This window comes from Poecile atricapillus, chromosome 3 (genome assembly GCF_030490865.1).
Source record: "Poecile atricapillus isolate bPoeAtr1 chromosome 3, bPoeAtr1.hap1, whole genome shotgun sequence".
In the NCBI taxonomy this organism is placed as follows: Eukaryota; Metazoa; Chordata; class Aves; order Passeriformes; family Paridae; genus Poecile; species Poecile atricapillus.
In genome coordinates, this window is record NC_081251.1 from 64,800,128 (window position 1) to 64,820,130 (window position 20,003).

Consider the following 20,003-nt stretch of genomic DNA (forward strand, 5'->3'; position numbering starts at 1 on the left):
CGGATTCGAGGGAGAGTTATTAATCAGTGAAAGCACTGAGGGATGCAGCAGAAATCACCCCGAGGCTTGGAGACGGTGTCACGGCGGGACCCCGGAGCAGCGTTGCCGGCTCTCGCAGCTCCCCCCGCCCGTCCGCACGGCCCCGCGGGAGCGGCACGACCCGCCCGGCTCCTCCTCCCACCTCCTGCCCTGCCGTGCCCTGCCCTGCCCGCCCGGCTCCCTCTCCCTCTCCCGCTCCCTCCCCCTCCCCCTGCGCGGCGCGGGGCGCCCCGGGCCGGGAGATGCGGCCCCGATGGGCACCGGGCTGCGGGTGCTGCTGTCGCTGCTGTCGCTGCTGTCGCTGCCGCCGCCGAGCCCCGCGGGGAGCACAGGTGGGTACCGCGCATCCCTCCCCCGGCTGGGAGTGCCAGCCGCCGCTCCGCGCCGAGCTGGGCTCCCTCAGCCCCGGAGCAAGGCTCAGGTGCTCCGTGCCCGGCCGCCCTAGACGGCAGTGCATGTGGTGTTCTCGTGGTTTTGGCTGGAGGAGGAGGAGAGCTGGGTGTTTCTGTGATGTTGCTTCATCTTTTCCTTTTTCTCTGTAATTAAGCTGGAATTCGGTTTTACGAAGCTCTGTATTGACTTTGCTATCAGCGCTAAGTTGACAGCGTGCTCTTGAGATAGTTATTATACCCGTTTGGGTAATTCCTCAGATACCTTTGATGTTTGTCGGTTCCTTTCTGCTTGACAGGCACCACCCTGAGGAGTCTAACTGAGCAGTCAAGAACTAGATTAAAACAAAAGTCAGGGTGGGGTTTTGGCAGAGATGCTCAGCTCGTGGGTTCGTGTCCTGAGTGGCTCCAATCCCTTCTCCCACGTGTTGACTGTATCATATGGTGGCAGCCGCGCTTCCAAGCACCCGAGACAGAGGGAGCAAAATAGGCGGCAGCAGGCGTGGGCCGTGGGAGCAGCACAAAGAGCGAGATATCTCGACATGGACAAGGATGTTTCCCAGTGGGAATGAGTTTATAAACTGTAGCCTGGCATGAGTGTGCAGGGGGGAACCACCTGCTGCTGTTAAAATCATACATTATTTATTTTTTTCCTACATAACTCCTGTTTAAAAGCAGAGCAAGGCATTGGAGGGATGAGCAAACCTAAGAAACCTACTCTGCCTTTGTGCTTTTGTTCTCTGCTGCAAGTGTTGCCTCCAAAACTCAACCTAAATGGGAGTCTGTTCCCATGTAATTCCACAGCAAAACTTTCTGACCTTGTGAGAGCTGGAAGGTAGTGAGGAGAGTTCTTCATACCCTAAATGCCTTCAAGCACCACTAACTACTGTGTCCCAGTTAACTCTTTTGACAAACTACTCCAGTATGTATCAGTGATTCTGAGTTGCTTTCAGAGGTACCAGTGCCAGCTTATTTTTAAATAACTGACCACATAATTTTCATCTAAGTCCAATGGAGATCGGTGCAAGTGTTGTGGAAAATCTGTACAACTGGCATTCAGTTATTCTTTTAAAAAGCTTTAAAATGTGGTTACTACCGGTTTTGATTCCAAAGAAAGTTTAGGAAAATGTCAAGGGGGTTATGCTGCTTTTGTCTAGTGGTTGTTCAAGGCAGGAGGGAATCTGTTTGCACATTCCTGAGGTTTTAGCTGGACATGATTTCAGGGTTTTGTTGACAGTCAGCAATACCAACATGGAAGGGAGAACTGTGCCTTTCACTGAAGGCTTAGAGCTTCCATTTTCATCTTTTTCAAGATAAGGCCATAAATGTTAGTTTAATTAATCTCTAGCAGTATTTTGCTAATAACAGAAGAAATTATATGAAGTGTAGAACAGTGCTCATGTGCTTTCTCTGAAGTGACATGATAGGTAGAGGAGTCCCTTTTGGATACTTTGTTCCTAAAGAAGATACCAGGACCCAAGTGCCGCATAAAGCAGTTTTACAGCAGGACTTTGTGGACTGAGAATCTTACATCTTACAGGATCTCTCCTGTGTCTGTCTCCTTGGGATCTCTTGTCAAGTACCTTTCTGAACTCCTTAGCAGAAGCCTTTAAATGCTAAATTATAGCTTGACCTTTGCAAAACACCTTTTGTTTTCATTGTAATGTGTTAGTGGGCATTATTTTACCCTTACTGGGTTACATCTACTGTTCCAGGAGTCTCTGACTGCATTCTGTTTTCAGGCTCTGCTGTCTATGAACTGTACCTAACAAACAGACTATCTGAGCAAGGATAAAAATTTCATTTGTCATTGCAATCGGTGTTTTTATGAATTGGTTTCACTCAACAATTTAAAAATCTTTACTGTAGAACAAATAAAAAAGCGCAGAAAATGTGAAATAAAATGGAAAACTAATTATTTAAATCACTGGGATCAAGAAATGTTCAAACATGTTCAAGCATGTTCCTCTTTACCACATGGGGGAGTTTAGCAATTTTTGTGAGGAACTGATAAGGACATAAAGGAACAGCCTGAATTTTCTACGTGGTAGACTACTAGTCTATTAACTTACCAAGCTTCACCTTAAATCCTTCTGCTTGCATTTATGGGAGGTTTCTCTAACCACTTTCCTCTGTAATTAGAGAAATCTTGAAATCCTTGGCCCATAGAGTCCAGTCTCTCTCTTGTAGATCCATATAGAAGAAGGAGCACGCTGACTACTACAGTGTCCTTATTCTGAGGAAAGGGAATGATGTACAGCAAAACTAGAAGCATTTTGATTTATTCAAGGCATATTTTACTATTTTCATTCAGGTAATGTATGTGATTTTGAAGCAAATCTCAATCATTTCTCTTATGGTACTTTTGCCTGTATTGTGACACAGACTTGGTACTCGATTTCTTCTGGATTAAGCTGTCCTTGAAGATGTGCTTCATCAGTGTATCTAGTGCAAGTACAGCTGGTCCAATGTTAAAATGCAAAAACCTGAAATGTATATAATGTAAACAAGGTTTTTTCAGTATAAACATTTTAATCTAGCAGACCTGCTTTTTCTGAATTGCAGTCCTTGCTAGCATACATCCAGCCTTAGATCCCAGTGGAGCTGATATGTGGCTATATCAACTACATTTCATATGATGCAATCTTGAAAGCTTCCCCTTTTTAATGTTTTCTAATAACAGTGTAAGTTTCTTGCTCTGCATTGGCACACCTGATTCAGTTTACATCTTTCGTATTCCACTTTGTCATATTTTTAGTAATAAATAGTAGCTTGAGAAACAGCCTCAGGCCTCCCTTTAAGCAAATTTTGATGTGTTTTCTTTCACAGTCAGTAGAACTGTACTGGAATGTACAAAACATCTATTTTCATGTTGTTCTGGGAAATACAGAATAAAAGGCTAGAGATAGGAAAAAGAGTGCGGGGGGGAAAAAAAGTAAAATAGAATGATTTTTTTAAACTCTTGGCTTGCAGATTTTGTGCGTATAGTATTTTGTGTAACCTAGTATATGTCTATATACTTCGCAGGATTGAAATACATGTGTGTTGGTGATAATCTGTGTCCTTACCAGACAGAGCATAAAGCTTCAGTAATAAGAGTGGAAATATAAGGTGGGTGGGGGTTGAGCTTGGTGTTTTTATGCAGTATTTCCTCACTCTCCGCTACTGTGAAGGAAAGAGGAGTAAATGTAACACAGAAATAAATAAAAATTAATATTGGCATACGGAGAACTGCAGCATATGAAAGAGTGTCATGCTGATATAGCTGAAAGGCTCCTCCTTACCTTCTCATCTCCAGCTTCCAATCTCATACCAGGCTATTCTAGACAACACTGCAATCTAGCCCTTGTACATGGCTTTGTGTATGATTCCTCAACTTAACAAGTTCTTATTGCCTGATAATTAGAGATTAAAATGGTTAAAGGAGGCAGTTCATTCCACAGAGGCACTTCCAGCACCATTGGGATTTGTGATTAAAGCCCAAAGCTTACATGTGCAGTTCCCTGTGCAATCACTCAGGTTCACCACTGTAGCTGATAACCATTCCTTTCCCATGGCTCTTGCTGTCTAGTGACCTTTATAGTCTTAATTCCAAGAGAAGCAAGTGTTTAGGACAACTCAAGTCATTTGTGTGTGTAGTTCCTGTTTATGTTTTACAGTTTTGGCTTCTACAGATTTCTTCTGATTGAGTTCTCCCCAAGACATCTTATTTATCATCTGCAAGTAAGAGAGAGAAAAGCCACCCTTTATGAGCCGAACAAGAGCTCCCATATTTTAAGAAGCTGAACTTTGTAAGAGCCTGAATTTTGGAACTCAGGACCATCTCTAGATAAAAAATTAAAATGGCATACAGCTCTTTTCTTTGTACTTGGTATGCTGGTAACTTGGGATATTGTTTAGAGGCACCTTATTTCTGTTCAGAGTCTCACACCAATGGAGGGGTGCCCCAGGAGTTCTCTGCAAAAATCCTTCCCAAAGGCACTGCCTATGAGAGATGAGGTATTACAAACTTTCTGGGAGTGTTGGTCCTTCCTCTCAGATTTCAGGTGGAGAAGAAGGTGTTCGACTTTCATCTTCTTAGGACTGCCTTTCCCTCAGAAAGAAGGGCAAGTGCTCATCCCCCATCGATGTTATGTTCAATCTCCTGTCCAAGGCAAGATATGGATTCAGAATTGTGCATTTCATTAATTAAAATTGTTTTGACCCCCAAGAAAAGCAAAATCCCTTTTCTAGAGAAGCCATCAGTAGGTCACAGAGCAAGGAGCAACATCTATTAGGTAATAAATATAATGCTGTTAGTTCTAATTGGACTGTTGTTGCCTAATAGCTGTTAGTCAGTGCTGAATGATGGAAGCCAAACAATTTTGGCTCAGTTTATATGTAAAAAATTGATACGTTATGTAAAGATGGATTAGGACTGTATCAAAATGTAGTGTAGGGCAATTTGGCTGACAACTGTTACAGAGCATCATTTTTACAATATTTCAAATAGAAAGCTTAACTTTTGGATACTTAAAAAAACAAATGTATGATGTCAGAAGTATTCTAACTAAGCTTGCATTTTCTTGGCTGTTCAATGTGATTAATCTAAGCCGTAATAAATTGGTAGTGCTAAACATGTTCTTGGTAGAAAAGAAAAACCTCAACATGAAACAATGAACAGTCAGGAAATTTTCAGTATTTCATATAATTTCAAAATATCTGTTTTAAAAAACAGCTATCATGTCATGGCATTGCGTCACCACTAATTTTAAAATTAGTGTAGTGCTTTTTGGCAAAAAATGGTTTTGCATGCCAAACTTAACAAAACCTCTTTCCATTTTAAATTAAAAAACAAAACAAAAAGAACCAAACTGGAACCAAACCAAACCATCAAGCACAAAACAACTCAGTCAGATTACAGCTCTGAAAGCCTTGAAAGGGCTGTGACTAATTTTAGACAAGTGCACCTTGAATTTCACTCCCCTTGTTTGCTTGTTTCAGGCCAGTAGTGGTCGCTCAGAATTAATAGAAAACATACCTACAATAACTTTTGCCTGCTGTAGTGTATCAAGCAAAGGTGTTTGCAGCAGAGCATGGGGAAGGTGGTGGGAGCTCTACTCCTGTACTTGCAAGCTTGCAACACAGTGGGAAGAAAATTCAGTTTATTTTATTTCATACAAGTTAGCAAAAAGGAATGGGTATCAGCTGCCATGGTCCTCTCCAGCTGTCTCCTAATAAACCTTCAGTGGACCGGGAAGACTTTCTCCTCCTTTCTGAAGCTGGGTATTTCTGGACCGAGTCTGAAATGTCCTTTGACCAATCTTTTCTTTAGAGGTGTTTTTTGTAAGTTAGGACATGGTTTGGGTAAATAACAGCAAGGCTTCACATGGAGGAGGAGAGCCTGTCAGGGCAAGTCATAGCTTCAGTCCCACTTCTGTATCTCCTGTTCTTCAGGCTGTATTTCCACTCACACTGTGATGAAATTACCTCTTCAGGCTCACCAGAGGATTTCAATGGCATTCTGCCCATTTCTTGAAAAACAAACCCCACGTGCCCCAGTCTCATCCTTCTTTCCCCACCTCTTTCCTCAAGTTTTTCCCTCTGCTGCACCACCTGGTTTTCATGCAGTCTTATGTTTGCCTTACTGTCCGTCTTTCTTCCCCCTGTGCCCCCTCTGAACCGGCTGTGATGGAAGTGACAGGCTCCTCTTGTGGGAGAGCAAAAATGCTTTGTGGTTAGCTCTCGAGGGCTGCTATGACTTGAACAGGAAATCACCTCTGTGCTCCTCCCCTCATTCCCACCAGTGCCGCTCAGGTCAAAGGGTTTCACTATCGTGACTTCATACCCGGCAACACCAGAGTTCCAGCAAGCCACCATGAGCTGAGCTGTAATGGTTCCTACATACCTCTCCTCTTCCTCCTGCTCTTCTTCCTCATTATACGGTCTGCTGAATTCAAGTCAAAAAGAATCCGCACAGAAAAAAGTGTTCAGTATCACTAAATTTTTAGGATGTTTACTCATTTGTTTAAATTGTTGCTAAGATGATAAGTAAGTAATAAGTTTGCTAAAGCATATTCCTGGCTTTGCCAGGTTTCTCTTCCTCTGTGTAACTTATTATCTCCAATTTTGGCTCAGTCCCCATTTACCACTTGGTGCACTCCCCTGCATTCCTGCATGGCTGGTGCCAACTTGCCTGGAGCTGGAGATGTGCCAGAAAAGACAGCCCCAACACTCTCCTTCTGAGGGACACTGAACATGATGCTAAATGGACATTTGCTCTGAGTATGACCATTTTTATTTTTATGTTATACTTAGATATGCATTTGAAGAACTATTTTTCACCGAGAACAACATAACAATCAAAACAGATGAGCTGAAGGAAGAGAGAAAAAAAAATGCCTCAAAAAATGAAGAGCAACAGCACAGAAGGAGTAAACAAGATGTCATAGGAATATGGTGGAAGTTACCCAAAACTGAACTGAAAGACTAAAGCAAGAGCATTGGCTTAGAGCATTCATTGCCAGAAGCAGTGTATCCTAGATTGATCCTTAATTGCTTGATGCTTCACTGGTGGGTCTAAGCTGCCAGTGGGAAAATGTAAATCAGGGACTCAGCCTGTTTGAGAGGCTGTCCCCTCTCTGAGGTGTGGAAGAGGGGGCTCAATCCATGGCAGCTGCAAATGCTGAAACACAGCTGCAGTGATGCCCACAAATTCAGGACCCAGCACAAAGGTTTCCCCTTCCATTTGAGGTGCTCCCAAGGACCACTTTTGTATAAGAAAATATGACCGCAGTTGAAGCCAAAGTCTCTGCTGTTGTCAGAAAAGCGGTTCCTCTTTTGAATTCTGAGATGACTGTAGGGGAGGAGTTATTGGCTTTTACTGCTATGGGTAGCAAGACTGAAGCAGTAAGGCTCATCTTTCTATCTTAATGCTTTCCACATCACTCACTGTTTTAAATTGTATCTTACAGTTGTCTAGAAGGTTCTGTGATCTTCTTTGTTGCTGTATTTGATTGGATAATTTGTTGTTTCCACCTCTGTGCCATGCCACAGTAAAATACAGCAGATGATCACTCCACTTGAGAGGCCTACAGTAAACAACAGTGGTTGCACAGGAGGCACTTGGATACCAATAAGTCAGCTTGCAGTGGGTCCTCTGCCTTCTCCCCAAAATTTTTTGCCACTGCACAGAAAAAAATAATCTAAACTTTTCTGTATTTATATATTTTTATGCTTTGCGGCTGCTGTGTTACCCAACTGAAGTGCAAAGCTAAAAAATCTGTTTAGAGCCAGAGGACGTGGGTAGTGCAGCTGTATTTGTTCTTCAGGCCTGACATTAAACACAGCTGTTTGTCACCAAGGCAGAGGGAACCTTCTAGCAGGTAAAACACAGAGGCACTGAATGGTTAGTGGTTGTAACACGGAAGTTGTGTGTGTTTACCTTTGTGTCTGTATGTATGTGTCTGTGCATGTGTGTAGATAGATAGATAATGGCTACAACCAGAACTGAGCTTTGAACAGACTTGAGCAAGGCATGTACTTGGCAGGGAGCTCTATGTGATTGAAATGGACCAGGTTTTTAAAGCTAGGCAGTGATTTCATAAAGAGAAGATGAAGCACCTGCCATGCAGATTTTTACTCATGCAAATAATCTCACTGATGTCAATGGGGTTTTTCACTCACATGCAAAGGTGTTTTCAGGCTAAGTCACATCTGTTTTGGAGAGTCTTGCTATAGATTATTCTAAGATCAAGACTTGGCTGTTCCTTGTGGTGGTGAAGTTTGCAAGCCTATATTACTGCTTTATTTCCAGTCCAGGTATCAGTCATGAAGATGTAAACAATGATATTACTCAAGGTTTGATTTACAGCCTTTCCAAAGACAGTAATAAGGATTCCATTTTTTTCCATGCAATAAATAACTGAAACGACTTAGTTGTACTGAAAATTGAATGACAGCCATTGCTAGCAATCAGTGTGGCAGACTAAACCTAGAAAAGCAACGTGTGACTGATTTCTGCTCCTAGGCCAGTACAAACTGAAAATGTGCTATGTGACACCCATGCCATTAATCCTGATAAATGAAAATAAAATGAGAATATAACTGGATGTAATGTGTTTAAATACTAGAAATTGAAAGACTGAAGACAAGTTAAAAGACTGAAACATGCAGCTGTTGCATATACTCAGAATCCCTTCCTGATTGATAACCATGGAACATTCAAGCTCTATGTATGACCTATTCTTTATACATGCTTTCTGATACTATTGATCACCAAGTAGACGTGAAGGAATTTATTCTTAACTCTTCCTGGAAACGTAGGGGAGTTTGGTTGTTTTATTCTTGTTTTACACGTGCAGAATTGTTAGGTATAACTAACTTGCACAATTTATTCTAAGGGCAGGAGCCCTTTAGTAAAGGGGTAAAACCAGAAATAGAAACCAAATCTCTGTTTTTGTATCTCATGGAAACTTAACGGTCTCAGTCCCTTTGTCTTCTAAATCTCACTGAGCTGGGGGTAGGTAGGAGCACACTAGCAGTGTTGTAATACTTTAGATCTTGTAAAGATACATTCTGTGGCTTCTGCATACTGAGATTGGCTCCTCTGCTGCAGTCAGTGTTTCTGTTTTGAAACTTCATTTACCACAGCAGAAACCACACTGGGAGGAAGAAATTAAAAATTTTTTAAACAACTAAAAATGTTAAAGAGTCAGTTTCACATATTAATAGTTTAAAAATATTTTAATGTAACTGCCAAACACATGACTCTTGCAACTTTAAAATGTGCTTGAGGAATATAGGTGTTTTAAAATAAGGGTGGACAAATGTGGAAAGGCAAAAAAATTCTCAGCTGTCCTGGGCAGCTTCATCTTTACATTTGGATTCACTTAAAGCAATTGCAGAGTACATTTATTATAAGGGAACTGAAAACATTTGATTTTCTAGATTCTTTATCTCCCACTTGGAAGCAAATTGTTAGAATAAGGCGAATTCCTGGAGGATCACTTGCCTCTTTTATATCCCCTGGCATCCTGGAACTTTTTTAATGTTGCTACAACCAAGTTGAGCTCTTACAGGCTGAGTGTCATGAGACATTTCTGTATCCAAGTATCAAGGAAATGGGACTTTATACTTTTTGTAAATAGATAAGCTTGCCATAAGGACTATACCTGAAAAAAATTGTTCTCTGATTAGAAAATGTAAGCCACTGAACACTAAGTGCTAGAGATAAAAGAGAGCAACATTATAAGTACCTTCCATAGACAGTGATCTGAAGATACAGATGCACGCATATACCAGTACAGCATTAAAGAGCAGCCAGAGGCTTGGAAAACCAAGAGTTTGAACTGAGACAGTTGGAAGTAATAGGTCTCTACAGAATTTCAAGGAGATTGTTTTAATAAATGTATTGAAGAGAAAAAAGCTTTTGCATTTTGTCTCAAAGACAGATAGAAGGCTGCACATTAATCAGGAAAATGGTGGTGACTTTTGCTTACAAAAGCAACAATATGTTACATATATAGGAGGATGAACACTATTTCCCTAGTAATAACAAAATATACTACAAAAATACCCTAAGGTCTGCTTACAGAAGTAACAGCTCAAGGACTATTCATTTGAACTATTTGTGTTGATATATTTTATTTCCCCTTTTCTTTGCCTCATTTTGTTATCTCAAGAGCTAGAATTGCATTCCTGGAGTTTAAAGGGTTCTGAAAAGTCCTAAAAAATCCACAGAGTCATTTTTTTTCTTCCTGATTATGCTCCTGCAGCTACATATGATGGGAAGTGCCTTCCCAGCAGTGGCAGCCTCAGAGAAGGCTGGTCTCAGGGTTGCTCCCCCCAGAGCATGGCAGGAGTAGCGGAGGCTTGAGTCATGACTTTGTACATGAGATTCTTCCCCTGGGCCCACAGGCTTTGTTTTACAAGCAATTTAGCAATGTGGACAGATACCAGTCTGTATTAGATTAGTATTAGATTAGAACTGGATATTAGAAGGAGATAAAACTGTGTTTTTAAGATACCCAAATTTGCCTATTTATTAATTTCAAAAGCTTGTGTAATGAACGAAGAGTTAGATGTGTGACCTTACAGTAGATGTTTACTTTGGACTCTCTGGAGAATTAAAAGGGATGTCAGATGACACTGGGGCTATTGTCATAATCCAGTCCAATTCTCCAGAGTAAAGTCATACTTCAGTTTGTAAAGCTGTTTGCAGTAGATTCTGTCTGTCTTTTTTAAAATGCCTGGTTTGCCTTTTAAAAATCCACTCAGCTAGAAGAAGACTCTAGTGAGGTATTAATGATATTTTTTAAACTTTCATTGTTACATTTTTCTGATATTCAAATACAGTTGCAATTTTAAAAATGTGTGTCTCTTCTAGGCCAAGCTTTTCTAGTTTTAGCTTCCAGTCCCTGAATTTCCATGCCTTCCATAAATAGTACAGCCATTTGTGCTAAAGAAAACACACTCTCATAAAGATGGAATTTGAGATAGGTAAGGACACTTATAAAAAAATTGATTTTCTATGGCCAACTACATTATGCTTTGAATGCTAAAAATAGGGAGAATTTGTGACTTTTAAAAAAATAACTGTCTATTTGGCTACTTTTGGGAGTGTATGTATTTGCTGATTCTTAGTGCGTGTTGTTCCTCTCTTATTTTCTTTCTCAGGAGAGTTGTATTGTTCTTTGCCCAACCCTAGGAATGTCCGTTTTGAATCTGTAAATATGAAGAATGTCCTTCACTGGTCAGCACCAGAAGGCACAGGTGATGGAGTACTCTACAAGGTGAAATATGCAGTGTAAGTTGGCTTGTTTATCTCCCACTGACTTATATTTTAGTGTTTTAAATAATAATTCAAAAAGAAAACCCAACTTCATGCAAGGTATTGCTGATACAAAGTAAAGAAAGAACTGAAGTGTGACGTAGACTTTAGCAGTGTGGTTTTTAACTTCTGCTTCTGGCACTGTTTACTTCACACCAAGTTAAAAAATGTATAAGGAGATGTTCTTCCTATGAAAGAAGTGTAGGAAGCAACAGTCTAATACTGTGGAAGCTTTCAGAGGCATTCCTCCTAAAATGAGAGAGAAGGATGAAGAAGGACTGTGCTGTGCACTGGTATCTGTCCACATATATCCTCTGTACATTTTTAAATGGATATAGAGTGTTGCAGTCAGCAACCTCAGGATCTCGTCCAGGGAAGCTGCAGGATTCTGGGGACCAGCATGGAACACCAACGAGCCGGGCTGCTGGTTCATGAAACCATTTATTTAGCATGGGAACAAACCCAGGTCCAGAGCAGAGAGCCCCGAACAGAAGCACAGCAGGGGTTTTTGAGGGACAGAACTTCCAAGGGTCTCCACCCTTGAGGGTGGAGTTCAGGGTCAGGGACCACTAGAAACACACCAAGGGAGAACCCCCCAGGGACTCAAACCCAATCAGAACTCCTGGGCTGCCCTTCACAAGGGGTTTGGGGTGGGACAATGTAACTCTTAGTCTTCCCTGAGGCACGTCTCCACAATAGAGATGTATGATTCAATCAATATTAATAATACCCAGTATGTCATTGCTCTTTCCTGACAGACCCACTGCCCCAGATTTCTTCTCATCCAGCAAGCCTCTCTAGGAGAAAATCCCCTGATGTTACCAAGCATTGTACAAAACCAAGTAATGTGGTTGGAATCAAGCTCTTACATTGTCAAGGTCTGCACCTTAGTAGGGTATCAAGGAATTTGTATGAGAGCCAAACTCCATTTCCTTTATTCCCGCTGAGAGAGCACTGTGTCATTCTGAAGGGCAGTGATAGAAGTTTGGCTTCTAAACAGGCATAGCACCATTGTCACAGATTATGTAATGTTCCCAATCTTTACCTCTAATATTTATACTTCCCTCAATCTAGGAACATTTTAAGAACAGTAAAATGAATGTCAATCTCTAGAAGTTTCCTGTAACTTGAAAGTGCTCAGTAGTTACAGAGTAAACACTTATTGTTGTGGTTTAGGAATGGTGTTCTCCAATTCAGTAATTCTACTAAAAGAAACATGGTGCCACTCACTTCCCCTCCAGCTCCAGCTGGAAGCACAAAAGACAAAGATCACAGATGGAGATAAGAACGATTTACTGGAAACAGCAATGAGACAAGACAATGAGCAGTGACAGCAGCAATATTAATGATAAAAATGTACAAAAGAGAGAGTGCAGAGCTTGACCTGAATGCAGCCATGCCACCCAAACAGCTCCCTTCAGTCAGGTCCGGTGCTACTGCACTGCTCCATCCACCATGCTTCCTGCACTGGAAAGGTGCACTGCACCTTTCTTCTTGGAATGGAGGGAGAGTCCCTTTCCTGTGCCTCTGGCAGTAATGGAAGATGGTATTGAATAACAGGATTTTGGCCATGCCCACAAAGCTCCAGGCTCTATCCCCTCATGACTACTGCAAGAAATAAACCCTGTTCTTGGCCAAAACCAGGACTATTGTATGGGAGGTAAAGTGTTCAGAGAGAACTGGCTGCACTGACTCTGTAGGGCCAGCTGGTCCATGGAGAGTCTGCAGCCATAGGTACGGCCATCTTTCACACTGAGCACAAAAACACTCATGTTCCCACCCAGGAGAGCAAGGCCTTGAGGTAGGTGGAAAATGCTGGTGAGTGATCGAGCAGTCAGGCAGAAGCTGCCACACACCCTTACTAATTAGCAGCCAAAGGGGGAATTCTTAATGTGAATTTAAGGAGCAGGACCTTCTGAGTAAATCCAAACAGGAATTTTCCAAGGAAATCTTGGTTTCTTCTACCAGTGTATAAAAGCTGGTCAGTATTGAGGCATTGTTGGTAGCAGATAAATGGCCTTTTTTCCACTAGAAGGGTTTTGAAGTTCATTGTTTTCCAGTTTAGTCTTTATTTTAAACTAGTAAACAAGGCACCAGACAGGAATGAGTAGTCTCCTGTCATTCATCTTGGAGACGCTGAGCATCATCTGTGTCCATACTTGAGGATGAGTCACCGACCATTCCGACTGAACACTTTGTTTCCATATAGTTATCCTGTCTCTGTTATTGTGTGTTTAGAATTTAAGCTAAAGCTGTGGAGGCTGAAGTTGAGAGATCTCTGGTCTGCACAGGCAAAGCTTGACTTAGATTAGTATCACTAACATACCAGTTAATTTCATCTGGCTTCTTCTGGGTAGGGCCTAACTTGATTTATTTTTCATTAAAAACTTGTGGAAGTCTTGTGTTTCAACTCAGCTGAAGCTGGGATTCCTTGAAATTAGAGATTTCTGCTAAACATGGAAACTGTGTTATACACCCATAATAAAGCAGAGAAAATTATCTTATGAGGTGACAAATAGAATGGAAATAGATTTTGTACAGCTCCTTCCTCTTTCTTTTCAATATAGATACGGTGTTGGCAAATGGATTAGAAAGCCAGAATGCAGGAATATAAACAGAACATGGTGTGACCTCTCCAGTGAGACCTCTGACTACGAAGAACAATACTATGCAAGTGTTAAAGCATTCCTAAATGGGACATGCTCTGACTGGATGGAGACCACACGATTTAACCCTCTAACAGACAGTAAGGAGAGCTAAGCACACAGCCAGATTTTCAATGGCCTTGATTAATAATGTGTGCTCAGACTGCATGCGCCTTCACAGTGAATGATATTTTAATTCTAGCATGAAGTTACATTTTTTAGCAGTTGCTTCACATTTATTATTTTATTCTGCTCTTGACAGAAGTAATTGTAATAATAAAATTAGAATTTGGAGATATATATATATGTGTATATATATAGTCTGGTATATACTGAATTCTTAATAATGTTATGGTAAAGCCTTACTCAAGGCAAATAAAATCTGTGGCACATTCACAGTATAAATAGTTCTTATTTTGAAAACGTTTTACTAAACCAATCAGTAAGCATACTCTAGAGCCCAATATTTCTTATCTGTGCCAGATAATCTAAGAACATACTGGTAATTCAGCCTATTTTAGTAAACTGAGTTTCAAAATTGTTTATCCTGTAAAGTCACAGGGATTTCTTGTCAAAATTCCAAGTCAGTTTTCACTTTCTCGCTGTAAAGATCCTTGTAGTTATCTGATCAAATAATTTTCTACCAATATAAATAAATTATTCAAAGCTCTACTTAGACTCCCCCAAACATTGCAAAAATGTAATACGATCGATTTGATGAGAACTGGTCAAACCAGTGTGCCTCTGCTGAATTTGACTGCTTTTTGTACATGTTCATTTTTCCAGCTAAAATAGATCCACCCATGGTAAGTGTATCTTCTACTGACAGATCTATTTTAATCATTTTGACTGCTCCTGAGAAGTGGAAGAGAAGTCCTGAGGAAGAATCCATATCTTTACTTCAAGTGTATCCTGGCCTGCAGTATAATGTGTCTGTCCTCAATAAAAAAACAAAGAAGCGGGTAAGCTTTGACAAGGCTGTGTAACTGCTCCTATTAAATCTGTGCTCTGTGCTTCTTGAAATGCCAAGATTATCAAATGTGTAGTAGATAGAAGTGATTTGGTTGGTTGGATTTGTTTGGGGTTTTTTGTTTGACTGGTTTGTTGAGGGTTTTTTCACAAAGGTGCAGGAAATATAATAATTACTTTCCTTTGGACTCCCAGGTCTACATAAATCCTGCTACCCTGAGACTCCTGTCTTTTCCAGAACATCCCAGTCTGAAATATTTTGTGGAACCATACCATGTGCCTGTCATCAGTTTGTGTGTCAGGACAGGGCTGGAGTGATGCTTTAGCTCTACTGCAACATCAGCACAAGAATGTGGGCCAGTAGTGGCCAATGGTCCTGCTTCATATGAAGCATGAAATTGTTCAGTGGTGGTACAAGCATCTTTAATTGGAAGAGAAAATACTCAGAGAGGATGTCACTTAACGAGTAACTTGAATGTTGATTGCATTTGGAAAAAAACGATGCAGCTGGCAGCTCATAGAGTATCAATCTTTCTATAAAATGTGTGTGCTCATGATCTTTCTGTATCTCAGGAGTAAAAGAGGGAAAAATATTTTTTAATGTCTTCCAGTGGTGGTTCTCCATCAGCAACAAGACCTTGGTTGTGCCCTGGTTAGAACCTGGAACAGCTTATTGTGTCAGTGCTCAGATACATGTCACCACACCACTTTTGGACAGTGACTTTTCCAAAGAACAGTGCATTACTACCTTGAAAGGTATGTGTGAGGCAAATTAAAAAAAAAGAAGATGCAAATTAGAAAAAATCATGGTGATGAAAATAATCCATTTTTTGAGAGTGATAATTAGCATGGTTTCTCCCTTCTCCATGCACTTCTACCAATGAAAAAAACTCTGCCTCTAATAAAGCATAGCTGGGACTGACTGGAAGGTACATCAGTACCTCTGAAGAAAAGTAACTGCATTCTTTGAGTTTTAGTGCACGGAGAATGTTTTTTTTCTCCTTGAATGCAGCTTGGGAGTGGCAGAGCTGGGTCGATCTGAAGTTAGCAACAGGAGAACCTAAAGGAAATGTTGTTACTTCTTTTTAGAATGTAATTTGTCATTTAGACAATAATAATAATTGTCCTGTAGCTCAAATACATATATTTTTTCATTTCCTGCAAATTCCTTGTTTATCTAAAACATTTGCATTCTGTATCCAAAGTGCAATGTGGTGAATATACATATTACTGTCTACATACATTAAAAAGTTGCTTGTTACAATGAAAACTTCTGTGTTATTAACAGATAAAACAGAAGATGAGACTATAACAATCACATTTGGATATATTATGCCTACCATACTGGCTCTCCTTTTTATTTCTGTGGCGTGCTATTGTGTGCACAAGTATATTCACATCCACAAACAAAAACATCCAACAAACCTGGTAAGTGTCTTCTGTTGCAGGATGTCACTGCCAGCCTTGGCACTCACAGCAGAGCTGTGTGTTTTTCAGGGTTCCAAGCAGGCTTGGAGGAAACTGTGGCTAGCTCCAAAAAAAAAGCTCTAATTATCACTGAGATCAAGAGAAGAAAACCACATTGAGGGTTATTAAATGCAAGTAAAAACGAGTAATAACTCAAGTTTGCAATGGTCAGAACAGAGCTGTAGGTTTGGGAAGAGTCATTGCCTTCAGCAAGGTCTGAGGTGAGCTCAGCAAGGTTTGTCAGGGTGTCAGAACTCCATGAATTTATCTAAGATGACGCACTGTGCAAAGTCAGTTGAACAAAAGTTATTAATTTGTTGAATTCAGAAACAAAAAGGGAAGACAATTAAGCAGTACAGAAACACCATGATGTCTTCTTGGACTATTACTGGGTATTACCAGACTTTTCCATTTTACTGTGTTTGTGAAAGATTTAACACATGTGCATCATACAGATAATTTAACCTGGATTTCAAGAATACTTTGAAATATTATACCATTCCCTAACACCCAAAAATGTATAAACAAACGCATTCTATTATTTAGACAGCTCAAATACACTTTTTTCAAAAGAATGCTCACAAATTTCTTAATGCTACAAAGTTGGTTGATTTTTAGAAAGAACTTATAAAGTCTATGAAATGTTACTGATTTCTAGCTTATGAGCTCAACAGAATTTTCTCACAGGTATCTTTAAGCAAGTTGTTCAACCATAAACATGCAATTATAATAATGAATGAAGACTTCAGTGTTAATCCAATCTGCGTGACACCGGGGATGGCAGATACAAGGGAGGTGGTTTCTACATGCTGATCTTGCTGAGGAAGACTAGAGGAGTGCAGAGGTGACAGGGGAGGACAGAGGGACTGTGAGCTCAGGAAGGGCTCAGAAGGATTGGAGCAGCTGCTGCTGCAGTGTGTTCAGATGTGCACAGAAGCACCTTCTGCACTTGACAAGGCACTGATTTTTCTACAGAACTGTGGTTTGGGTTGGTAGGGGCCTTCAAAGGTATCTAGTTCAACCACTCTGACAAGAGCAAGGACATCTGCCACTAGATCAGGTTGCTTAAAAACTCCATTCAACCTGACTTTGAGCACCTGCACTTACAGGGAGTGTTGTTGCTCACTTATGGGGCAACTTCTTGGGAAACCTATTCCAGTGCCTCATCACACTCACAGTAAAGAATGTATTCCATGTATTCAGTCTAAATGAACCCTCTTTCATTTTAAAACTATTGTGCCATGTCACTACAGGCCCTAGTAAAAAGTCTGTCTCTTTCTTCTTCTTTATGTTTTGTTCTTAGGATGCAGGTCATGGTATGGGGAGATAGCTTAGTCTCTTGGGGAGCTAACAGGACAGAGCTCTTTAAAGTCCAAGAGCATGAAGGGCTACTTAGTGAAAAATTCCCACTCAGTAGCAGACTAAACTCCTAACTCCAATAGCTTTTTTTCTCTAATAAAGATGTAGTTTGAATGTTGGGATTTTTTTTAAGTTCCTTGCACTTTGTAATGACCATAATGGAGCTTCAATTTTATTTCTCCACCTCTGGATTCAGTCAACATTAAGGTAACAAATGAATATGGACCTGGTATTTTAATGATGCTCTCTGGCTTTCCCAACATGCAAACTCTTCCACATCTGCCCCCTGTGTTGCTGGAGGGACATGGAATAAACTGTTTGTTTTGGTCCAGCACCTCTGACCTGTGCAACCTTTCAGACTACTTGGTACATCCATTAGTGGTCTTCCATTCAAGCTTGAAAGCACTGAAATGCACCTTCTGGTTGTTTTTCCTATTCACTCCACCAGTGCCTACACAATGTTGATTCCTGACAAAAATTTTACTAATTTCAGAATTTCTGTTGTTTAATTTGATGATTTTGTATGGAGTCACAAAAGCAGCCTGTGGCAGACTGTGTACAAGCTGTACACTGTGCTTCAACATGATGTGTAGCTTCCTCTCTGAAAGGAAGCCTGGTGTTATTTTGTTCTCTGTAAGTTACACATTAACATGTTACCTGATACTTGTGGGAATTGGTTGTGACTGCACTTTCTCTTCACTGGCTAAAAGGAGTGGAATAGATTTGGTAATCTTTGGTCCAAGAGCAAAGACTGATGTTTTCTCTAAAGTTACATGAGTTTATGCTGGTTTGGAAACAAAACCCATATTGAAACATAACCCATATGGTTAGAATTGTTCTAACCATAATTTTGACATGGGGAAGGGGAGGAAAGAGATATTAAAACTAGCAATAATAGAGTTTTACTTTAGATAGAATAAAAAAAGGGGAGCACACTGACACCCTTGAATGCTTATATGATGAACTTCCTTCTTCCCTAAGTTGAAATAACCTCCTAATAAGGTCTAACATAGCTTTATATTTTAAAAATATAAGACGGTATAAGAAGTAGCAAGATGGTATTTTTATTATACTTCACCCAAAATATTTCTTCCTTTCTAGGTATGGCAGTACACTGACAAATGCAAGGAACAAGTTTTCATACCAAGTGAAAAAATAGTGCTCAACCTTATCACTTTTAACATGGATGGCTGTAAGGAATCCAATCGTCTATCAGAAAGGAAAAGTCCTCATTATAACACTGTTTACAATGACACTGAAGGGAAGGATTTGCTTTCTGAGCAAGTCCTGAAAGCAAAATATTTGCTTGATATTTCACATGAAGAGATTTCACTCAAAGAAGGTACTTTAATGGAAGGGGAGCAGACTGGTAACTGGGCATTTCACGGCCAATCTGGAGCACAGAATACTTGGAGAGATAAAAATGCAGGGGTTGTAGAGTATGAGCATGATGTAAGGGCCGAAGACTTCAGTCCTGGTCTGAAACTAGAAGAGAAGTTTTCTGTCCCCAGGGGGCTACAGGGTGAGCCACAGATTGCTTTGGAGGACTTGGTTGATATGGAAACAGGACAGCCATACTCCCCCCAGCTAGAGATAAGGGAAGCAGACCTTTGTTTGGGACAGAAGAAAGAGGAACTTACTTTGAAGGTGGTTGATGCAGCAGATGAATTGCCAGGTGAGACCCATATCAACTTCATGGACTTGGATACTGAAAAATCTGGGCAGACACCCTATCATAAGCTGGAAAAAATCACAAGGGGCCTCACAGAGAAAGGAGATGTGCACACCATTTTAGTTGATTGGGATCCTCACAATGGAAGACTTTATATTCCTACTTTGTCCAGTGTTGAAAATCAGGTGTGTGAAGGAGTATTCAAGTGTGATGATCCTAACAAAGAAGGAATTTTGCTCAGACTCTGTGAGAAAGAGGTATCTGGTGAATCATCTGATGACCAAGAAATGTATCTCCTGCAGTTCAAGGAACAATGGGGACTTCATGTAGAAATGGAAGAATGACAAGTAATTTTCTAAAATATTTAAAAATGCAAAATATTGTTTATTTTACTAAGGAGAGTGCTAGACTCAGGGGAACAGATACATCTTAATGTTTTTAAGTTTTTGGAACCGTCACAGTTGAACAATTTATTCATTATATGTTATTTATAACAGTTTCCAGATGTGATATAAATGATTTTTTATATCAGTCATTACCTCTTGTGTAAAATATGATTGTTGTGAAGTTATATTCTTTTTTTTTTAAATAAAATAATTTAAAAATAAAAATGAAAAATATTTTAATATAAATATTTTTACAGAGGATGCTCC

The 20,003-nt window shown here is 40.3% G+C and overlaps 1 protein-coding gene across 5 annotated transcripts; it reads left to right on the plus strand.

Moving 5' to 3' along the window:
• The first annotated feature begins 218 nt into the window (after positions 1-218).
• Positions 219-19,910, plus strand: IL20RA (interleukin 20 receptor subunit alpha). 5 transcript variants are annotated; one of them, XM_058835534.1, is made up of 7 exons: positions 219-371; positions 11,085-11,214; positions 13,806-13,984; positions 14,670-14,845; positions 15,464-15,608; positions 16,141-16,280; positions 18,780-19,910. In XM_058835534.1, exons 1-7 carry the CDS (start codon positions 293-295, stop codon positions 19,692-19,694), a joined length of 1,764 nt encoding a protein of 587 aa, XP_058691517.1. In that variant the 5' UTR covers positions 219-292; the 3' UTR covers positions 19,695-19,910. The 5 variants fall into 5 exon arrangements, with proteins under 5 accessions (XP_058691517.1, XP_058691522.1, XP_058691521.1 ...); XM_058835538.1 differs by having other exon boundaries at positions 316-371; positions 11,116-11,214; XM_058835536.1 differs by lacking the exon at positions 219-371 and adding an exon at positions 3,467-3,539.
• Positions 19,911-20,003: the final 93 nt, after the last annotated feature.

What these genes read in the sequence shown, in the direction of transcription:
- IL20RA (XM_058835534.1), top strand. Translation starts at nt 293, where the DNA reads ATGGGCACCGGGCTGCGGGTGCTGCTGTCGCTGCTGTCGCTGCTGTCG. An exon ending in TACAAGGTGAAATATGCAGT is followed by an intron (nt 11,215 to 13,805) that starts GTAAGTTGGCTT and finishes TTTTCAATATAG; the next exon opens with ATACGGTGTTGGCAAATGGA. An exon ending in ATAAAAAAACAAAGAAGCGG is followed by an intron (nt 14,846 to 15,463) that starts GTAAGCTTTGAC and finishes AATGTCTTCCAG; the next exon opens with TGGTGGTTCTCCATCAGCAA.